This window comes from Leptodactylus fuscus, unplaced genomic scaffold (genome assembly GCF_031893055.1).
Source record: "Leptodactylus fuscus isolate aLepFus1 unplaced genomic scaffold, aLepFus1.hap2 HAP2_SCAFFOLD_95, whole genome shotgun sequence".
NCBI lineage: Eukaryota > Metazoa > Chordata > Amphibia > Anura > Leptodactylidae > Leptodactylus > Leptodactylus fuscus.
Window position 1 is genome coordinate 148326 of NW_027441001.1, and position 22252 is coordinate 170577.

General features: G+C 49.4%; 1 protein-coding gene across 2 annotated transcripts in view; it reads right to left on the minus strand.

Moving 5' to 3' along the window:
• Positions 1-227: 227 nt before the first annotated feature.
• ALS2CL (ALS2 C-terminal like) overlaps positions 228-22252 on the minus strand; it is an 88653-nt gene continuing 66628 nt past the window's right edge. The window contains exons 22-29 of one of the 2 annotated variants that reach the window (XM_075262098.1): positions 21880-21951; positions 21585-21761; positions 16292-16334; positions 11725-11793; positions 8000-8061; positions 5963-6112; positions 5711-5807; positions 228-896 (exon numbers count right to left, since the gene is read on the minus strand). In XM_075262098.1, the coding sequence (XP_075118199.1) occupies positions 849-896; positions 5711-5807; positions 5963-6112; positions 8000-8061; positions 11725-11793; positions 16292-16334; positions 21585-21761; positions 21880-21951 (718 nt within the window). In that variant the 3' untranslated portion in view covers positions 228-848. The remainder of the gene's footprint in view (positions 897-5710; positions 5808-5962; positions 6113-7999; positions 8062-11724; positions 11794-16291; positions 16335-21584; positions 21762-21879; positions 21952-22252) is intronic. The other variant, XM_075262099.1, reaches the window with a different exon arrangement.

Sequence of the window (22252 nt, forward strand, 5' to 3'; positions counted from 1 at the left end):
GTTAGCAGAGCGGTGCACACTATCAGATCTATTTAGTCAGTAATCAGCTGAAATGGGGCGGAGCTAGACAGTTGTTTCCAATGGCAATTAGAGAATATGGGTGTGCAGCTCTGGCTGTGACTAGAGACCAGCTGGCAGTATTTTGGGTAGCTCCGCCTCCTGCGCTGTCTGTGACCAATGAACACATTTATGTAGAAAGTTCAGATAGTTTACGCCATTAACCCTTTACAAGCAGCTTTTATTATATTGCTCTTCTGTGTTTGCAGTATACAGTCCCTGTAGTGTAATACTCCCCGCCCCCATCTTATATACATATATATATCCGCTTAATAAATAATCTCGCTATCCTCTACGTGCCTGTTAAAGGGATCCCAAATCTGCCCCTTTAAGTAATGCGGAGTGCAGCAATAGACTTGATCCATGGTAATAGTAATACAAATCGCCCAGTAGTGACATTGTAGGGTTAAAGTCCTATCGGCCCCCGCATGGCCGAGCACACAGGCTCGCTCCTCATGGATAATGGCTGCAGTTCTTCTCCTGGCCTGCAGGGGCAGTATACAGTACATATATATATATATATATATATATATATATATATATATATATATATATACATACACACATTGTAGCTCATTTCCATCTGCCATTGGATTATAAATAGCTAAAACCCAAAAAAACAACAACACCCCCCCTAAAATATCTCTTGTAACAGATTGTCGCCCGGCCAGCAGGTGGCTCTGCAGATAAAGAGGAGGAGCTTAACAATAATGTGGGCGGAGAAACAACAAATCTTTCCACTTTCTCCATTTCCTGCAGATTTGTCCAATGTTTGTCCTGGAGATTGTAATTCACTTGAACAGTCGGACCTCGTCTTTCTGAATGTGCTCGTAGCAAGACTGCGGAGAGAAACGGGGAGGGCGTCATATGTCTGCCTACAAGGAGTCACAGCCCCGCCCCCTGTATATATCATGTCTGAGAGGTAGTCACAGCCCCGCCCCCTGTTACTGACAACCAGCCTGTATATATCATGTCTGAGAGGTTGTCACAGCCCCGCCCCCTGTTACTGACAACCAGCTGTATATACCATGTCTGAGAGGTAGTCACAGCCCCGCCCCCTGTTACTGACAACCAGCCTGTATATATCATGTCTGAGAGGTTGTCACAGCCCCGCCCCCTGTTACTGACAACCAGCTGTATATACCATGTCTGAGAGGTAGTCACAGCTCCGCCCCCTGTTACTGACAACCAGCCTGTATATATCATGTCTGAGAGGTAGTCACAGCTCCGCCCCCTGTTACTGACAACCAGCTGTATATATCATGTCTGAGAGGTAGTCACAGCCCCGCCCCCTGTTACTGACAACCAGCCTGTATATATCATGTCTGAGAGGTAGTCACAGCCCCGCCCCCTGTCAGACAACCAGCTGTATATATCATGTCTGAGAGGTAGTCACAGCCCCGCCCCCTGTTACTGACAACCAGCTGTATATATCATGTCTGAGAGGTAGTCACAGCCCCGCCCCCTGTTACTGACAACCAGCCTGTATATATCGTGTCTGAGAGGTAGTCACAGCCCCGCCCCCTGTTACTGACAACCAGCCTGTATATATCATGTCTGACAGGTAGTCACAGCCCCGCCCCCCGTTACTGACAACCAGCTGTATATATCATGTCTGAGAGGTAGTCACAGCCCCGCCCCCCGTTACTGACAACCAGCTGTATATATCATGTCTGAGAGGTAGTCACAGCCCCGCCCCCCGTTACTGACAACCAGCCTGTATATATCATGTCTGAGAGGTAGTCACAGCCCCGCCCCCCGTTACTGACAACCAGCTGTATATACCATGTCTGAGAGGTAGTCACAGCCCCGCCCCCCGTTACTGACAACCAGCTGTATATATCATGTGTGAGAGGTTGTCACAGCCCCGCCCCCTGTTACTGACAACCAGCTGTATATATCATGTCTGAGAGGTAGTCACAGCCCCGCCCCCTGTTACTGACAACCAGCCTGTATATACCATGTCTGAGAGGTAGTCACAGCCCCGCCCCCTGTTACTGACAACCAGCTGTATATATCATGTCTGAGAGGTTGTCACAGCCCCGCCCCCTGTTACTGACAACCAGCTGTATATATCATGTCTGAGAGGTAGTCACAGCTCCGCCCCCTGTTACTGACAACCAGCCTGTATATATCATGTCTGAGAGGTAGTCACAGCCCCGCCCCCTGTTACTGACAACCAGCTGTATATATCATGTCTGAGAGGTAGTCACAGCCCCGCCCCCTGTTACTGACAACCAGCCTGTATATATCATGTGTGAGAGGTAGTCACAGCCCCGCCCCCTGTTACTGACAACCAGCCTGTATATATCATGTGTGAGAGGTAGTCACAGCCCCGCCCCCTGTTACTGACAACCAGCCTGTATATATCATGTCTGAGAGGTAGTCACAGCCCCGCCCCCTGTTACTGACAACCAGCTGTATATACCATGTCTGAGAGGTAGTCACAGCCCCGCCCCCTGTTACTGACAACCAGCCTGTATATATCATGTCTGAGAGGTAGTCACAGCCCCGCCCCCTGTTACTGACAACCAGCTGTATATACCATGTCTGAGAGGTAGTCACAGCCCCGCCCCCTGTTACTGACAACCAGCCTGTATATACCATGTCTGAGAGGTAGTCACAGCCCCGCCCCCTGTCAGACAACCAGCTGTATATATCATGTCTGAGAGGTAGTCACAGCCCCGCCCCCTGTCAGACAACCAGCTGTATATACCATGTCTGAGAGGTAGTCACAGCCCCACCCCCTGTTACTGACAACCAGCTGTATATATCATGTCTGAGAGGTAGTCACAGCCCCGCCCCCTGTTACTGACAACCAGCTGTATATATCATGTCTGAGAGGTAGTCACAGCCCCGCCCCCTGTTACTGACAACCAGCCTGTATATATCATGTCTGAGAGGTAGTCACAGCCCCGCCCCCTGTTACTGACAACCAGCCTGTATATATCATGTCTGAGAGGTAGTCACAGCCCCGCCCCCTGTTACTGACAACCAGCTGTATATATCATGTCTGAGAGGTAGTCACAGCCCCGCCCCCTGTTACTGACAACCAGCTGTATATATCATGTCTGAGAGGTAGTCACAGCCCCGCCCCCTGTTACTGACAACCAGCCTGTATATATCATGTCTGAGAGGTAGTCACAGCCCCGCCCCCTGTTACTGACAACCAGCTGTATATATCATGTCTGAGAGGTAGTCACAGCCCCGCCCCCTGTATATGCCATGTCTGAGAGGTAGTCACAGCTCCGCCCCCCGTTACTGACAACCAGCCTGTATATATCATGTCTGAGAGGTAGTCACAGCCCCGCCCCCTGTTACTGACAACCAGCCTGTATATATCATGTCTGAGAGGTAGTCACAGCCCCGCCCCCTGTTACTGACAACCAGCCTGTATATATCATGTCTGAGAGGTAGTCACAGCCCCGCCCTCTGTTACTGACAACCAGCTGTATATACCATGTCTGAGAGGTAGTCACAGCCCCGCCCCCTGTTACTGACAACCAGCCTGTATATACCATGTCTGAGAGGTAGTCACAGCCCCGCCCCCTGTATATGCCATGTCTGAGAGGTAGTCACAGCTCCGCCCCCCGTTACTGACAACCAGCCTGTATATATCATGTCTGAGAGGTAGTCACAGCTCCGCCCCCTGTTACTGACAACCAGCCTGTATATATCATGTCTGAGAGGTAGTCACAGCCCCGCCCCCTGTTACTGACAACCAGCTGTATATATCATGTCTGAGAGGTAGTCACAGCCCCGCCCCCTGTTACTGACAACCAGCCTGTATATATCATGTCTGAGAGGTAGTCACAGCCCCGCCCTCTGTTACTGACAACCAGCTGTATATATCATGTCTGAGAGGTAGTCACAGCCCCGCCCCCTGTTACTGACAACCAGCTGTATATATCATGTCTGAGAGGTAGTCACAGCCCCGCCCCCTGTTACTGACAACCAGCTGTATATATCATGTCTGAGAGGTAGTCACAGCCCCGCCCCCTGTTACTGACAACCAGCTGTATATATCATGTCTGAGAGGTAGTCACAGCCCCGCCCCCTGATACTGACAACCAGCTGTATATATCATGTCTGAGAGGTAGTCACAGCCCCGCCCCCTGTTACTGACAACCAGCTGTATATATCATGTCTGAGAGGTAGTCACAGCTCCACCCCCTGTTACTGACAACCAGCCTGTATATATCATGTCTGAGAGGTAGTCACAGCCCCGCCCCTGTTACTGACAACCAGCTGTATATATCATGTCTGAGAGGTAGTCACAGCCCCGCCCCCTGTTACTGACAACCAGCTGTATATATCATGTCTGAGAGGTAGTCACAGCTCCACCCCCTGTTACTGACAACCAGCCTGTATATATCATGTCTGAGAGGTAGTCACAGCCCCGCCCCCTGTTACTGACAACCAGCTGTATATATCATGTCTGAGAGGTAGTCACAGCTCCACCCCCTGTTACTGACAACCAGCCTGTATATATCATGTCTGAGAGGTAGTCACAGCCCCGCCCCCTGTTACTGACAACCAGCTGTATATATCATGTCTGAGAGGTAGTCACAGCTCCACCCCCTGTTACTGACAACCAGCCTGTATATATCATGTCTGAGAGGTAGTCACAGCCCCGCCCCCTGTTACTGACAACCAGCCTGTATATATCATGTCTGAGAGGTAGTCACAGCCCCGCCCCCTGTTACTGACAACCAGCTGTATATATCATGTCTGAGAGGTAGTCACAGCCCCGCCCCCTGTTACTGACAACCAGCCTGTATATACCATGTCTGAGAGGTAGTCACAGCCCCGCCCCCTGTTACTGACAACCAGCTGTATATATCATGTCTGAGAGGTAGTCACAGCCCCGCCCCCTGTTACTGACAACCAGCCTGTATATATCATGTCTGAGAGGTAGTCACAGCCCCGCCCCCTGTTACTGACAACCAGCTGTATATATCATGTCTGAGAGGTAGTCACAGCCCCGCCCCCTGTTACTGACACCCAGCTGTATATACCATGTCTGAGAGGTAGTCACAGCCCCGCCCCCTGTTACTGACAACCAGCTGTATATATCATGTCTGAGAGGTAGTCACAGCCCCGCCCCCTGTTACTGACAACCAGCTGTATATATCATGTCTGAGAGGTAGTCACAGCCCCGCCCCCTGTTACTGACAACCAGCTGTATATATCATGTCTGAGAGGTAGTCACAGCTCCGCCCCCTGTTACTGACAACCAGCTGTATATATCATGTCTGAGAGGTAGTCACAGCCCCGCCCCCTGTTACTGACAACCAGCTGTATATATCATGTCTGAGAGGTAGTCACAGCCCCGCCCCCTGTTACTGACAACCAGCCTGTATATATCATGTCTGAGAGGTAGTCACAGCTCCGCCCCCTGGTACTGACAACCAGCCTGTATATATCATGTCTGAGAGGTAGTCACAGCCCCGCCCCCTGTCAGACAACCAGCCTGTATATATCATGTCTGAGAGGTAGTCACAGCCCCGCCCCCTGTTACTGACAACCAGCTGTATATATCATGTCTGAGAGGTAGTCACAGCCCCGCCCCCTGTTACTGACAACCAGCTGTATATATCATGTCTGAGAGGTAGTCACAGCCCCGCCCCCTGTTCTGGTTATTACTACAGACCTCCAGAGCTGTCAGCAGGAAGTCATTGATCCCTCCGCGGTTACTGGGATCCATCAGGTCTTGGATGAAGTGGATCTCTGCTCCGAGGTGCTGGATCCTGCAGGAGAAGAGATCTTCTATAACTTTGTATCAGTGTCTGGATACTACAATGTATCCGAGAGTATCACACTACACCACAGTATACGGCCATGTGTCCAGTATCACACAGTATATCGCCACCATACATCCCGCTGGCTCTCTGGCGCCTCTTACCCCGCTCTGGACACCACATAGATCAGCAGGGGCAGCAGGTCGTCCATGGGCAGTTTGTAGTCTCTGCTGAGCACTCGGGACACCGTCTTCTCGATCTCCTGATACGTCTTCAGGATTATTTCCAGCTTCTCCTTCGGGTCGACCGTAGAGCTGAGAAACAGAAAGGAAATGGATTTAAGAAATGTAAGAAGTGACTGATCCTGTAGGGGGCACCGCCGAGCGCTGAGGATGACCACAAGGACTTACACTCCGTGGTTAAAGGGGATCTCCACCCAATCTGATTAACTCTTCACAGTCCGGATACATTGTAACAAACAGTCTCCTGTTCCATAAAGTGGTCAAGTAAGGGGGCCCAGGAAAGCGGGAGGAAAGTGGTAACGTAACACACGTTCAGTGTCGGCCACATCCCCGGTAACCTAACACACGTTCAGTGTCGGACACATCCCAGGTAACCTAACACACGTTCAGTGTCGGCCACATCTCCGGTAACCTAACACACGTTCAGTGTCGGACACATCCCCGGTAACCTAACACACGTTCAGTGTCGGCCACATCCCCGGTAACCTAACACACGTTCAGTGTCGGACACATCCCCGGTAACCTAACACACGTTCAGTGTCGGACACATCCCCGGTAACCTAACACACGTTCAGTGTCGGCCACATCTCCGGTAACCTAACACACGTTCAGTGTCGGCCACATCTCCGGTAACCTAACACACGTTCAGTGTCGGCCACATCCCCGGTAACCTAACACACGTTCAGTGTCGGACACATCCCCGGTAACCTAACACACGTTCAGTGTCGGCCACATCTCCGGTAACCTAACACACGTTCAGTGTCGGCCATATCCCCGGTAACGTAACACACGTTCAGTGTCGGCCACATCCCCAGTAACCTAACACACGTTCAGTGTCGGCCACATCCCCGGTAACCTAACACACGTTCAGTGTCGGCCACATCCCCGGTAACCTAACACACGTTCAGTGTCGGCCACATCCCCGGTAACCTAACACACGTTCAGTGTCGGCCATATCCCCGGTAACCTAACACACGTTCAGTGTCGGCCATATCCCCGGTAACCTAACACACGTTCAGTGTCGGCCACATCTCCGGTAACCTAACACACGTTCAGTGTCGGCCACATCTCCGGTAACCTAACACACGTTCAGTGTCGGACACATCCCTGGTAACGTAACACACGTTCAGTGTCGGCCATATCCCTGGTAACGTAACACACGTTCAGTGTCGGCCACATCTCCGGTAACCTAACACACGTTCAGTGTCGGCCACATCCCCGGTAACCTAACACACGTTCAGTGTCGGCCACATCCCCGGTAACCTAACACACGTTCAGTGTCGGCCACATCCCCGGTAACCTAACACACGTTCAGTGTCGGCCATATCCCCGGTAACCTAACACACGTTCAGTGTCGGCCATATCCCTGGTAACCTAACACACGTTCAGTGTCGGCCATATCCCCGGTAACCTAACACACGGTCAGTGTCGGTCACACCCCCGGTAACCTAACACACGTTCAGTGTCGGCCACATCCCCGGTAACCTAACACACGGTCAGTGTCGGTCTGAGGTTTCTCCCCTGCTTATCCACAAGGACACCTACCCATCATGCATAGGATACTCCATCAATATTATACCCTTGGGGCTGGACAACCAGGGCAGCTGCTGATCAGCTGTACTAGGATAGATAATGGTAACAATTCCAGGAGTCACGCTGCTCCTCCACCATACAGAGTGTAGTGGTGGGTGCATACCATATGGCAGGGGAGCTGCGCGGCACCCATCATGTTATTACCTGTAGCTGCGCTGTCTTGGTACAGCTGATCTGCAGGGGTCCTGGCTGTGGTCAGTGGCCTCTAGACATCCCAGTTTGGCAGATACAGCAGGAAATAAACACAATGTAACCGGTGTAAATCTTACCTAATTCTGCCCCTGTAGGGGGGCGCTCTGACGTGACCTCACATCAGTACTCACAACCCTAATTAACCCTGAGCTTGCTGTGCTGGGCAGGACTTACATGATCTTCTGCAGACACTCGATTGCAGACTGGAAACACTTGTGTCTCACAATAGAATATCTCTAAAAGGAAAGGAGAGGATGAAGTGTCACACAGCAAACCCTATACTCCAGTCACATCTAGAGCTGCAGTCACAGTATCACTGTTACATTATGTCTTATACTCCAGTCACATCCAGAGCTGCAGTCACAGTATCACTGTTACATTATGTCTTATACTCCAGTCACATCCAGAGCTGCAGCCACAGTATCACTGTTACATTGTCTTATACTCCAGTCACATCCAGAGCTGCAGTCACAGTATCACTGCTACATTATGTCTTATACTCCAGTCACATCCAGAGCTGCAGTCACAGTATCACTGCTACATTATGTCTTATACTCCAGTCACACCCAGAGCTGCAGTCACAGTATCACTGTTACATTATGTCTTATACTCCAGTCACACCCAGAGCTGCAGTCACAGTATCACTGCTACATTATGTCTTATACTCCAGTCACACCCAGAGCTGTAGTCAATATTCTTCTGCTACATTATCTCTTATACTCCAGTCACATCCAGAGCTGCAGTCACAGTATCACTGTTACATTATGTCTTATACTCCAGTCACATCCAGAGCTGCAGCCACAGTATCACTGTTACATTGTCTTATACTCCAGTCACATCCAGAGCTGCAGTCACAGTATCACTGCTACATTATGTCTTATACTCCAGTCACATCCAGAACTGTAGTCACAGTATCACTGTTACATTATGTCTTATACTCCAGTCACATCCAGAGCTGTAGTCAATATTCTTCTGCTACATTATCTCTTATACTCCAGTCACATCCAGAGCTGCAGTCACAGTATCACTGTTACATTGTCTTATACTCCAGTCACATCCAGAGCTGCAGTCACAGTATCACTGTTACATTATGTCTTATACTCCAGTCACATCCAGAGCTGCAGTCACAGTATCACTGTTACATTATGTCTTATACTCCAGTCACATCCAGAGCTGCAGTCACAGTATCACTGTTACATTATGTCTTATACTCCAGTCACATCCAGAGCTGCAGTCACAGTATCACTGCTACATTATCTCTTATACTCCAGTCACATCCAGAGCTGCAGTCACAGTATCACTGTTACATTATGTCTTATACTCCAGTCACACCCAGAGCTGCAGTCACAGTATCACTGTTACATTATGTCTTATACTCCAGTCACATCCAGAGCTGTAGTCAATATTCTTCTGCTACATTATCTCTTATACTCCAGTCACATCCAGAGCTGTAGTCACAGTATCACTGTTACATTATGTCTTATACTCCAGTCACATCCAGAGCTGTAGTCAATATTCTTCTGCTACATTATCTCTTATACTCCAGTCACATCCAGAGCTGCAGTCACAGTATCACTGTTACATTATGTCTTATACTCCAGTCACATCCAGAGCTGTAGTCAATATTCTTCTGCTACATTATCTCTTATACTCCAGTCACATCCAGAGCTGCAGTCACAGTATCACTGTTACATTGTCTTATACTCCAGTCACATCCAGAGCTGCAGTCACAGTATCACTGTTACATTATGTCTTATACTCCAGTCACATCCAGAGCTGCAGTCACAGTATCACTGTTACATTATGTCTTATACTCCAGTCACATCCAGAGCTGCAGTCACAGTATCACTGTTACATTATGTCTTATACTCCAGTCACATCCAGAGCTGCAGTCACAGTATCACTGTTACATTATGTCTTATACTCCAGTCACACCCAGAGCTGCAGTCACAGTATCACTGTTACATTGTCTTATACTCCAGTCACATCCAGAGCTGCAGTCACAGTATCACTGCTACATTATGTCTTATACTCCAGTCACATCCAGAGCTGCAGTCACAGTATCACTGCTACATTATGTCTTATACTCCAGTCACATCCAGAACTGTAGTCACAGTATCACTGCTACAATATGTCTTATACTCCAGTCACATCCAGAGCTGCAGTCACAGTATCACTGTTACATTATGTCTTATACTCCAGTCACATCCAGAGCTGCAGTCACAGTATCACTGTTACATTATGTCTTATACTCCAGTCACATCCAGAGCTGCAGTCACAGTATCACTGCTACATTATCTCTTATACTCCAGTCACATCCAGAGCTGCAGTCACAGTATCACTGTTACATTGTCTTATACTCCAGTCACATCCAGAGCTGCAGTCACAGTATCACTGTTACATTATGTCTTATACTCCAGTCACATCCAGAGCTGCAGTCACAGTATCACTGCTACAATATGTCTTATACTCCAGTCACATCCAGAGCTGCAGTCACAGTATCACTGTTACATTATGTCTTATACTCCAGTCACATCCAGAGCTGCAGTCACAGTATCACTGCTACAATATGTCTTATACTCCAGTCACATCCAGAGCTGCAGTCACAGTATCACTGTTACATTATGTCTTATACTCCAGTCACATCCAGAGCTGCAGTCACAGTATCACTGTTACATTATGTCTTATACTCCAGTCACATCCAGAGCTGCAGTCACAGTATCACTGCTACATTATCTCTTATACTCCAGTCACATCCAGAGCTGCAGTCACAGTATCACTGTTACATTATGTCTTATACTCCAGTCACATCCAGAGCTGCAGTCACAGTATCACTGCTACATTATGTCTTATACTCCAGTCACATCCAGAGCTGCAGTCACAGTATCACTGTTACATTATCTCTTATACTCCAGTCACATCCAGAGCTGCAGTCACAATATCACTGCTACATTATCTCTTATACTCCAGTCACATCCAGAACTGCAGTCACAGTATCACTGTTACATTATGTCTTATACTCCAGTCACATCCAGAGCTGCAGTCACAGTATCACTGCTACATTATCTCTTATACTCCAGTCACATCCAGAGCTGCAGTCACAGTATCACTGTTACATCATGTCTTATACTCCAGTCACATCCAGAGCTGCAGTCACAGTATCACTGTTACATTATCTCTTATACTCCAGTCACATCCAGAGCTGCAGTCACAGTATCACTGCTACAATATGTCTTATACTCCAGTCACATCCAGAGCTGCAGTCACAGTATCACTGTTACATTATCTCTTATACTCCAGTCACATCCAGAGCTGCAGTCACAGTATCACTGCTACAATATGTCTTATACTCCAGTCACATCCAGAGCTGCAGTCACAGTATCACTGTTACATTATGTCTTATACTCCAGTCACATCCAGAGCTGCAGTCACAGTATCACTGTTACATTATCTCTTATACTCCCGTCACATCCAGAGCTGTAGTCACAGTATCACTGTTACATTATCTCTTATACTCCAGTCACATCCAGAGCTGCAGTCACAGTATCACTGTTACATTATCTCTTATACTCCAGTCACATCCAGAGCTGCAGTCACAGTATCACTGTTACATTATGTCTTATACTCCAGTCACATCCAGAGCTGCAGTCACAGTATCACTGTTACATTATGTCTTATACTCCAGTCACATCCAGAGCTGCAGTCACAATTTCACTTGAGTATGACATGAAAATCAGTCTCAGATAAGTGAAAACCAAACTATTCAGGAAGTGACATCACTGATGACATCATATAACCTCTCAGAGTCTACAATTTGGAGGAGACCTCATGGAACAGTTACCCCCCCCCACCCCCACCCCACTGTCATGTGTCCTCTGAGTCTGTCCCCTCCATCTCACCTTTCTCCTGGGGTAAGGTGTGGGATGAGCTTTGTTGGGGTGAGATCGAATCTTGGACAGCGGCAGAGCCTGAGGGTAAGGAAAACGGGGGAAGAGAACCAAGAAGAGGAGGGAAATGAGAACCGGAGGGAGGAGAGCAAGGAAGACGGGGAAATGAGAACCGGGGAGAGGAGAACAAGGAGGACGGGGAAATGAGAACCGGGGAGAGGAGAACAAGGAGGACGGGGAAAATGAGAACCGGGGGGAGGAGAACAAGGAGGACGGGGAAAATGAGAACCGGGGAGAGGAGAACAAGGAGGACGGGGAAAATGAGAACCGGGGGGAGGAGAACAAGGAGGACGGGGAAATGAGAACCGGGGAGAGGAGAACAAGGAAGACGGGGAAATGAGAACCGGAGGGAGGAGAACAAGGAGGACGGGGAAATGAGAACCGGGGGGAGGAGAACAAGGAGGACGGGGAAAATGAGAACCGGGGGGAGGAGAACAAGGAGGACGGGGAAAATGAGAACCAGGGAGAGGAGAACAAGGAGGACGGGGGAAATGAGAACCGGGGAGAGGAGAACAAGGAGGACGGGGAAATGAGAACCGGGGAGAGGAGAACAAGGAGGACGGGGGAAATGAGAACCGGGGAGAGAAGAACAAGGAGGACGGGGGAAATGAGAACCGGGGAGAGGAGAACAAGGAGGACGGGGAAATGAGAACCGGGGAGAGGAGAACAAGGAGGACGGGGGAAATGAGAACCGGGGAGAGGAGAACAAGGAAGACGGGGAAATGAGAACCGGAGGGAGGAGAACAAGGAGGACGGGGAAAATGAGAACCGGGGGGAGGAGAACAAGGAGGACGGGGAAAATGAGAACCGGGGAGAGGAGAACAAGGAGGACGGGGAAAATGAGAACCGGGGAGAGGAGAACAAGGAGGACGGGGAAAATGAGAACCGGGGAGAGGAGAACAAGGAGGACGGGGAAATGAGAACCGGGGGGAGGAGAACAAGGAGGACGGGGAAATGAGAACAAGGAGGACGGGGAAATGAGAACCGGGGAGAGGAGAACAAGGAGGACGGGGAAAATGAGAACCGGGGAGAGGAGAACAAGGAGGACGGGGAAATGAGAACCGGGGAGAGGAGAACAAGGAGGACGGGGGAAATGAGAACCGGGGAGAGGAGAACAAGGAGGACGGGGGAAATGAGAACCGGGGAGAGGAGAACAAGGAGGACGGGGAAAATGAGAACCGGGGAGAGGAGAACAAGGAGGACGGGGAAAATGAGAACCGGGGAGAGGAGAACAAGGAGGACGGGGGAAAATGAGAACCGGGGAGAGGAGAACAAGGAGGACGGGGGAAAATGAGAACCGGGGAGAGGAGAACAAGGAGGACGGGGAAAATCAGAACCGGGGGGAGGAGAACAAGGAGGACGGGGAAAATGAGAACCGGGGAGAGGAGAACAAGGAGGACGGGGAAAATGAGAACCGGCGGGAGGAGAGCAAGGAGGACGGGGAAAATGAGAACCGGGGAGAGGAGAACAAGGAGGACGGGGAAATGAGAACCGGAGGGAGGAGAACAAGGAGGACGGGGAAAATGAGAACCGGGGGGGGGGGGGGGGGGAGGAGAACAAGGAGGACGGGGAAAATGAGAACGGGGGGGGGGGAGAACAAGGAGGACAGGGAAAATGAGAACCGGGGAGAGGAGAACAAGGAGGACGGGGAAATGAGAACAGGGGAGAGGAGAACAAGGAGGACGGGGAAAATCAGAACCGGGGGGAGGAGAACAAGGAGGACGGGGAAATGAGAACCCGGGGGAGGAGAACAAGGAGGACGGGGAAATGAGAACCGGGGAGGAGGAGAACAAGGAGGACGGGGAAATGAGAATCGGGGGGAGGAGAACAAGGAGGATGGGAGAAATGAGAACCGGGGAGAGGAGAACAAGGAGGACGGGGAAATGAGAACCGGGGGGAGGAGAGCAAGGAGGATGGGAGAAATGAGAACCGGGGAGAGGAGAACAAGGAGGACGGAGAAATGAGAACCGGGGAGAGGAGAACAAGGAGGACGGGGAAATGAGAACCGGGGAGAGGAGAACAAGGAGGATGGGGAAAATGAGAACCGGGGGGAGGAGAACAAGGAGGACGGGGAAAATGAGAACCGGGGAGGAGAAGAACAAGGTGGACGGGGAAAATGAGAACCGGGGAGAGGAGAACAAGGAGGACGGGGAAATGAGAACCGGGGAGAGGAGAACAAGGAGGACGGGGAAATGAGAACCGGGGGGAGGAGAACAAGGAGGACGGGGGAAAATGAGAACCGGGGGGAGGAGAGCAAGGAGGACGGAGAAAATGAGAACCGGGGAGAGGAGAACAAGGAGGACGGGGAAAATGAGAACCGGGGAGAGGAGAACAAGGAGGACGGGGAAAATGAGAACCGGGGAGAGGAGACCAAGGAGGACGGGGGAAAATGAGAACCGGGGAGAGGAGAACAAGGAGGACGGGGAAAATGAGAACCGGGGAGAGGAGAACAAGGAGGACGGGGAAAATGAGAACCGGGGAGAGGAGAACAAGGAGGACGGGGAAAATGAGAACCGGGGAGAGGAGAACAAGGAGGATGGGGGAAAATGAGAACCGGGGAGAGGAGAACAAGGAGGACGGGGAAAATCAGAACCGGGGGGAGGAGAACAAGGAGGACGGGGAAAATGAGAACCGGGGAGAGGAGAACAAGGAGGACGGGGAAAATGAGAACCGGTGGGAGGAGAGCAAGGAGGACGGGGAAAATGAGAACCGCAGGGAGGAGAGCAAGGAGGACGGGGAAAATGAGAACCGGGGAGGAGGAGAACAAGGAGGACGGGGAAATTGAGAACCGGGGAGGAGGAGAACAAGGAGGTCGGGGAAAATGAGAACCGGGGATAGGAGAACAAGGAGGACAGGGAAAATCAGAACCAGGGGGAGGAGAACAAGGAGGACGGGGAAAATCAGAACCGGGAGGAGGAGAACAAGGAGGACGGGGAAAATGAGAATCGGGAGGAGGAGAACAAGGAGGATGGGGAAAATGAGAACCGGGGGGAAGAGAACCAAGAGGAGGAAGGAAATGAGAACCGGAGGCAGGAGAGCAAGGAGGAAGGGGAAAATCAGAACCGGGGATAGGAGAACAAGGAGGACGGGGAAAATAAGAATCAGGGGGAGGAGAACAAGGAGGACGGGGAAAATTAGAATCAGGGGTAGGAGAACAAGGAGGATGTGGAAAATGAGAACAAGGGGGAGGAGAACAAGGAGGACGGGGAAAATCAGAACCGGGGGGGAGGAGAACAAGGAGGACAGGGAAAATGAGAATCGGGGAGAGGAGAACAAGGAGGACGGGGAAAATGAGAATTGGGGAGGAGGAGAACAAGGAGGACGGGGAAAATGAGAACCGGGGAGAGGAGAACAAGGAGGACGGGGAAAATCAGAACCGGGGGGAGGAGAACAAGGAGGACGGGGAAAATGAGAACCGGGGAGAGGAGAACAAGGAGGACGGGGAAAATGAGAATTGGGGAGGAGGAGAACAAGGAGGACGGGGAAAATGAGAACCGGGAAGGAGGAGAACAAGGAGGACAGGGAAAATCAGAACCAGGGGGAGGAGAACAAGGAGGATGGGGAAAATGAGAATCGGGAGGAGGAGAACCAAGAGAAGGAAGGAAATGAGAACCGGAGGCAGGAGAGCAAGGAGGAAGGGGAAAATCAGAACCAGGGGGAGGGGTGAGAACAAGGAGGACGTGGGAAAATGAGAACCGGGGGGAGGAGAACAAATAGGACGGAGAAAATGAGAATCGGGAGGAGGAGAATAAGGAGGACGGGGAAAATGAGAACCGGGGAGAGGAGAACAAGGAGGACGGGGAAAATGAGAACCGGGGAGAGGAGAACAAGGAGGACGGGGAAAATGAGAACGGGGGGGGGGGGGGGGGAGGAGGAGAACAAGGAGGATGGGGAAAATGAGAACAAGGGGGGAGGAGAACAAGGAGGACGGGGGAAAATGAGAACCGGGGAGAGGAGAACAAGGAGGACGTGGGAAAATGAGAACCGGGGAGAGGAGAACAAGGAGGACGTGGGAAAATGAGAACAAACGGGGGAGGGGGCAGAGAAATTGGGAGGGAGAGCAATTGGAAGGGGGAACCAAGAGGAACAAAACAAGGTGGAGGGAGAAGGGGTTAGGGAAATAGGTGAGGGGTGTGGAGGACCGGGGGAGGGGCAATTGGGTTTTCAATAAGTTTTGTTGAAATAAGGGCAAATGTTAACTTACGAAAATCCAAACACGAGGGGCATGCAGTGATGTTGGGGGGGGGGGGGATAACTAAGGGGGCAGTAAGAATGTAGCACATGCAACTACTAAGGGGCCCTGGGGAGAGAGAGGCCACATTAGGTCAATCCCTTCCACTATTTCAGTATCTCTCCATCACCAGCTGAGGCAGAGTATTGGGTGATATAGTTATGGGGGGCAGTGACTCTGCAGTCTGATGTCCCAGAAAAAAAAGTGTAATGTGCTGCAGAGAGGAGACCACACCCACCCTCACTACTGTATACAAGGAGGAGGAGGAGCCTGTGCACCGTCTATTACCTGATTGGCTGTCAGCTTCACATCCTTCAGAGGCCACAACTGTCTATAGGGAAGAACAATATGGAGAGAAATAAGTGACTGCAATCTATTACTATCTGTTATCAGCCATGTCAGGAGAGGCCGACTGTAGGACAGGAGAATACAATCTATTACTATCTGTTATCAGCCATGTCAGGAGAGGCCGACTGTAGGACAGGAGAATACAATCTATTACTATCTGTTATCAGCCATGTCAGGAGAGGCCGACTGTAGGACAGGGGAATACAATCTATTACTATCTGTTATCAGCCATGTCAGGAGAGGAGAGGCCGACTGTAGGACAGGGGAATACAATCTATTACTATCTGTTATCAGCCATGTCAGGAGAGGAGAGGCCGACTGTAGGACAGGAGAATACAATCTATTACTATCTGTTATCAGCCATGTCAGGAGAGGAGAGGCCGACTGTAGGACAGGAGAATACAATCTATTACTATCTGTTATCAGCCATGTCAGGAGAGGCCGACTGTAGGACAGGGGAATACAATCTATTACTATCTGTTATCAGCCATGTCAGGAGAGGCCGACTGTAGGACAGGGGAATACAATCTATTACTATCTGTTATCAGCCATGTCAGGAGGGGAGAGGCCGACTGTAGGGCAGGGGAATACAATCTATTACTATCTGTTATCAGCCATGTCAGGAGAGGAGAGGCCGACTGTAGGACAGGGGAATACCATCTATTGCTATCTGTTATCAGCCATGTCAGGAGAGGAGAGGCCGACTGTAGGACAGGAGAATACAATCTATTACTATCTGTTATCAGCCATGTCAGGAGAGGCCGACTGTAGGACAGGGGAATACAATCTATTACTATCTGTTATCAGCCATGTCAGGAGAGGAGAGGCCGACTGTAGGACAGGAGAATACAATCTATTACTATCTGTTATCAGCCATGTCAGGAGGGGAGAGGCCGACTGTAGGACAGGAGAATACAATCTATTACTATCTGTTATCAGCCATGTCAGGAGAGGAGAGGCCGACTGTAGGACAGGAGAATACAATCTATTACTATCTGTTATCAGCCATGTCAGGAGGGGAGAGGCCGACTGTAGGACAGGGGAATACAATCTATTACTATCTGTTATCAGCCATGTCAGGAGAGGAGAGGCCGACTGTAGGACAGGAGAATACAATCTATTACTATCTGTTATCAGCCATGTCAGGAGAGGAGAGGCCGACTGTAGGACAGGGGAATACAATCTATTACTATCTGTTATCACCCTTGTAAGGAGAGGCCGACTGTAGGACAGGAGAATACAATCTATTACTATCTGTTATCAGCCACGTCAGGAGAGGAGAGCGACTGTAGGACAGGAGAATACAATCTATTACTATCTGTTATCAGCCATGTCAGGAGAGGAGAGGCCGACTGTAGGACAGGGGAATACAATCTATTACTATCTGTTATCAGCCATGTCAGGAGAGGAGAGGCCGACTGTAGGACAGGGGAATACAATCTATTACTATCTGTTATCAGTCATGTCAGGAGAGGAGAGGCCGACTGTAGGACAGGAGAATACAATCTATTACTATCTGTTATCAGCCATGTCAGGAGAGGAGAGGCCGACTGTAGGACAGGGGAATACAATCTATTACTATCTGTTATCAGCCATGTCAGGAGAGGACGACTGTAGGACAGGGGAATACAATCTATTACGATCTGTTATCAGCCATGTCAGGAGAGGAGAGGCCGACTGTAGGACAGGGGAATACAATCTATTACTATCTGTTATCAGTCATGTCAGGAGGGGAGAGGCCGACTGTAGGACAGGGGAATACAATCTATTACTATCTGTTATCAGCCATGTCAGGAGAGGAGTGGCCGACTGTAGGACAGGGGAATACAATCTATTACTATCTGTTATCAGCCATGTCAGGAGAGGACGACTGTAGGACAGGGGAATACAATCTATTACTATCTGGTATCAGCCATGTCAGGAGAGGAGAGGCCGACTGTAGGACAGGGGAATACAATCTATTACTATCTGTTATCAGCCATGTCAGGAGGGGAGAGGCCGACTGTAGGACAGGGGAATACAATCTATTACTATCTGTTATCAGCCATGTCAGGAGAGGAGAGGCGACTGTAGGACAGGGGAATACAATCTATTACTATCTGTTATCAGCCATGTCAGGAGAAGAGAGGCCGACTGTAGGACAGGAGAATACAGTCTATTACTATCTGTTATCAGCCATGGCAGGAGAGGCCGACTGTAGGACAGGAGAATACAATCTATTACTATCTGTTATCAGCCATGGCAGGAGAGGCCGACTGTAGGACAGGGGAATACAATCTATTACTATCTGTTATCAGCCATGGCAGGAGAGGCCGACTGTAGGACAGGGGAATACAATCTATTACTATCTGTTATCAGCCATGTCAGGAGAGGAGAGGCCGACTGTAGGACAGGAGAATACAATCTATTACTATCTGTTATCAGCCATGTCAGGAGAGGAGAGGCCGACTGTAGGACAGGGGAATAGAATCTATTGCTATCTGTTATCAGCCATGTAAGGAGAGGCCGACTGTAGGACAGGGGAATACAATCTATTACTATCTGTTATCAGCCATGTCAGGAGAGGACGACTGTAGGACAGGGGAATACAATCTATTACTATCTGTTATCAGCCATGTCAGGAGAGGAGAGGACGACTGTAGGACAGGGGAATACAATCTATTACTATCCGTTATCAGCCATGTCAGGAGAGGAGAGGCCGACTGTAGGACAGGAGAATACAATCTATTACTATCTGTTATCAGCCATGTCAGGAGAGGAGAGGCCGACTGTAGGACAGGGGAATACAATCTATTACTATCTGTTATCAGCCATGTCAGGAGAAGCCGACTGTAGGACAGGGGAATACAATCTATTACTATCTGTTATCAGCCATGTCAGGAGAAGCCGACTGTAGGACAGGGGAATACAATCTATTACTATCTGTTATCAGCCATGTCAGGAGAGGCCGACTGTAGGACAGGGGAATACAATCTATTACTATCTGTTATCAGCCATGTCAGGAGAGGAGAGGCCGACTGTAGGACAGGAGAATACAATCTATTACTATCTGTTATCAGCCATGTCAGGAGAGGAGAGGCCGACTGTAGGACAGGGGAATAGAATCTATTGCTATCTGTTATCAGCCATGTAAGGAGAGGCCGACTGTAGGACAGGGGAATACAATCTATTACTATCTGTTATCAGCCATGTCAGGAGAGGACGACTGTAGGACAGGGGAATACAATCTATTACTATCTGTTATCAGCCATGTCAGGAGAGGAGAGGACGACTGTAGGACAGGGGAATACAATCTATTACTATCCGTTATCAGCCATGTCAGGAGAGGAGAGGCCGACTGTAGGACAGGAGAATACAATCTATTACTATCTGTTATCAGCCATGTCAGGAGAGGAGAGGCCGACTGTAGGACAGGGGAATACAATCTATTACTATCTGTTATCAGCCATGTCAGGAGAAGCCGACTGTAGGACAGGGGAATACAATCTATTACTATCTGTTATCAGCCATGTCAGGAGAAGCCGACTGTAGGACAGGGGAATACAATCTATTACTATCTGTTATCAGCCATGTCAGGAGAGGCCGACTGTAGGACAGGAGAATACAATCTATTACTATCTGTTATCAGCCATGTCAGGAGAGGAGAGGCCGACTGTAGGACAGGAGAATACAATCTATTGCTATCTGTTATCAGCCATGTCAGGAGGGGAGAGGCCGACTGTAGGACAGGGGAATACCATCTATTACTATCTGTTATCAGCCATGTCAGGAGAGGAGAGGCGACTGTAGGACAGGGGAATACAATCTATTACTATCTGTTATCAGCCATGTCAGGAGAGGCCGACTGTAGGACAGGGGAATACCATCTATTACTATCTGTTATCAGCCATGTCAGGAGAGGAGAGGCGACTGTAGGACAGGGGAATACAATCTATTACTATCTGTTATCAGCCATGTCAGGAGAAGAGAGGCCGAGTGTAGGACAGGGGAATACAATCTATTACTATCTGTTATCAGCCATGTCAGGAGAGGAGAGGCCGACTGTAGGACAGGAGAATACAATCTATTACTATCTGGTATCAGTCATGTCAGGAGAGGATAGGCCGACTGTAGGACAGGGGAATACAATCTATTACTATCTGTTATCAGCCATGTCAGGAGAGGAGAGGCCGACTGTAGGACAGGAGAATACAATCTATTACTATCTGTTATCAGCCATGTCAGGAGAGGCCGACTGTAGGACAGGGGAATACAATCTATTACTATCTGTTATCAGCCATGTCAGGAGAGGAGAGGCCGACTGTAGGACAGGGGAATACAATCTATTACTATCTGTTATCAGCCATGTCAGGAGGGGAGAGGCCGACTGTAGGACAGGGGAATACAATCTATTACTATCTGGTATCAGCCATGTCAGGAGGGGAGAGGCCGACTGTAGGACAGGGGAATACAATCTATTACTATCTGTTATCAGCCATGTCAGGAGTGTAGAAGGTGTTTCATATGAAACACGTGTTGGGGTGGTGTTAGTAGACGGCGGACCGCTGCACTACACTGCCTCACATCTGGGTGTGTTTCTTTTCACATTGATATAATGTAATTGTCTATGACATGGCTGTTTGTCTATATTGCTGCAATTTGTGCCCTTATACGTTTTGGTCACTATCACTTGGTTGGAGATTTATTTATGAGTTACATAAGGTTTTTCAACATTAGCAGACGGAGCAGGAACCCCCAACTCTCTAGAAAGTGACCCAGGGGATAATAGATTGCTCTATTTGGTGTATTGTCCATTTTTGTAGGATTACGTTGTCTCCTAGGTGCAGGGTCCTGTAGTTGTCCGCCTGACGCTCATCTTTGTACTGTGTCGTATCTGTTACTATTTAGTAACTTTGTAATATTTCTCTAACAGTGTCTTGAGATTCTGAGACCCCCTTAGTTTCTATGTATCCATTCCACGTGGTCGCCTAGGATGGGGGGTGTTACTGCTGAGTGATGGGACCATACTATTAAAAGGCTTGACTTTTTAGGTCCCCATTCACATTATGTGCCATGTTGCTGTGTGTTTTCTTCCTGAGACTTATAGTGGATCTCAGGGAAAGAGAAATCTGTAAATCTCGATTCCTGAGCTGCAGGGATATGAGCGCGGTATAGCGAGAGGTGCCGGAGCGATTGCTGGGGAGGGGCAGGGGCGCTGCAGGTCCCAATTCTGCTCTATAGGTTACAGACTTACTTCTGCACATCCAAGAACTCCAGCAGCTTGGTGTCTGTCAGGTGTCCCAGGCGTACAATACCCTGCCAGTAGAGGGCGTCCTCTTGCTGCCGATACAGCATGTACAGCATGAAGAGGTCGGGGTGAAAGCGTGGGAGGATGGCGGGCAGGATCACCGTGTGGGGGTTCAGGTCCTCACTGGAAGATATAAGATATATATATATTGGTGCCATATTCATCCTATGGCTCAGCCAATAATACAGTGATATATCAGCCCTCCTATATACAGTGACAGCAGCCATATCCCAGATATTACCTGATCTCATCTGCGTCTGGCCCCCCCGACAACGATCTGTCACATCTCTCAGCTCTCATAGCAAGTAAGGCTCTGACATATGGAGAATACAGAATCAATTATTAGTATTAACCCACTAGATACCAGGATGGAATAATAATAATTACTAGTCGTGGAATCAGTGCAGTACTGGAGAATAATAATAGTAATTATAATAATAATTAGAGATGAGCGAGCAGTAAAATATTCGATGTTCGTTATTCGTTCTGAATACCATCTGAATATGGGACTATTGGAAGGAATATGGAACCCCATTATAGTCTATGGGAGACAATGCTCTGTGTCAGGGGATCCCACCATTCACCTCAGGAGAGTCACCAAGTCCACTATGACA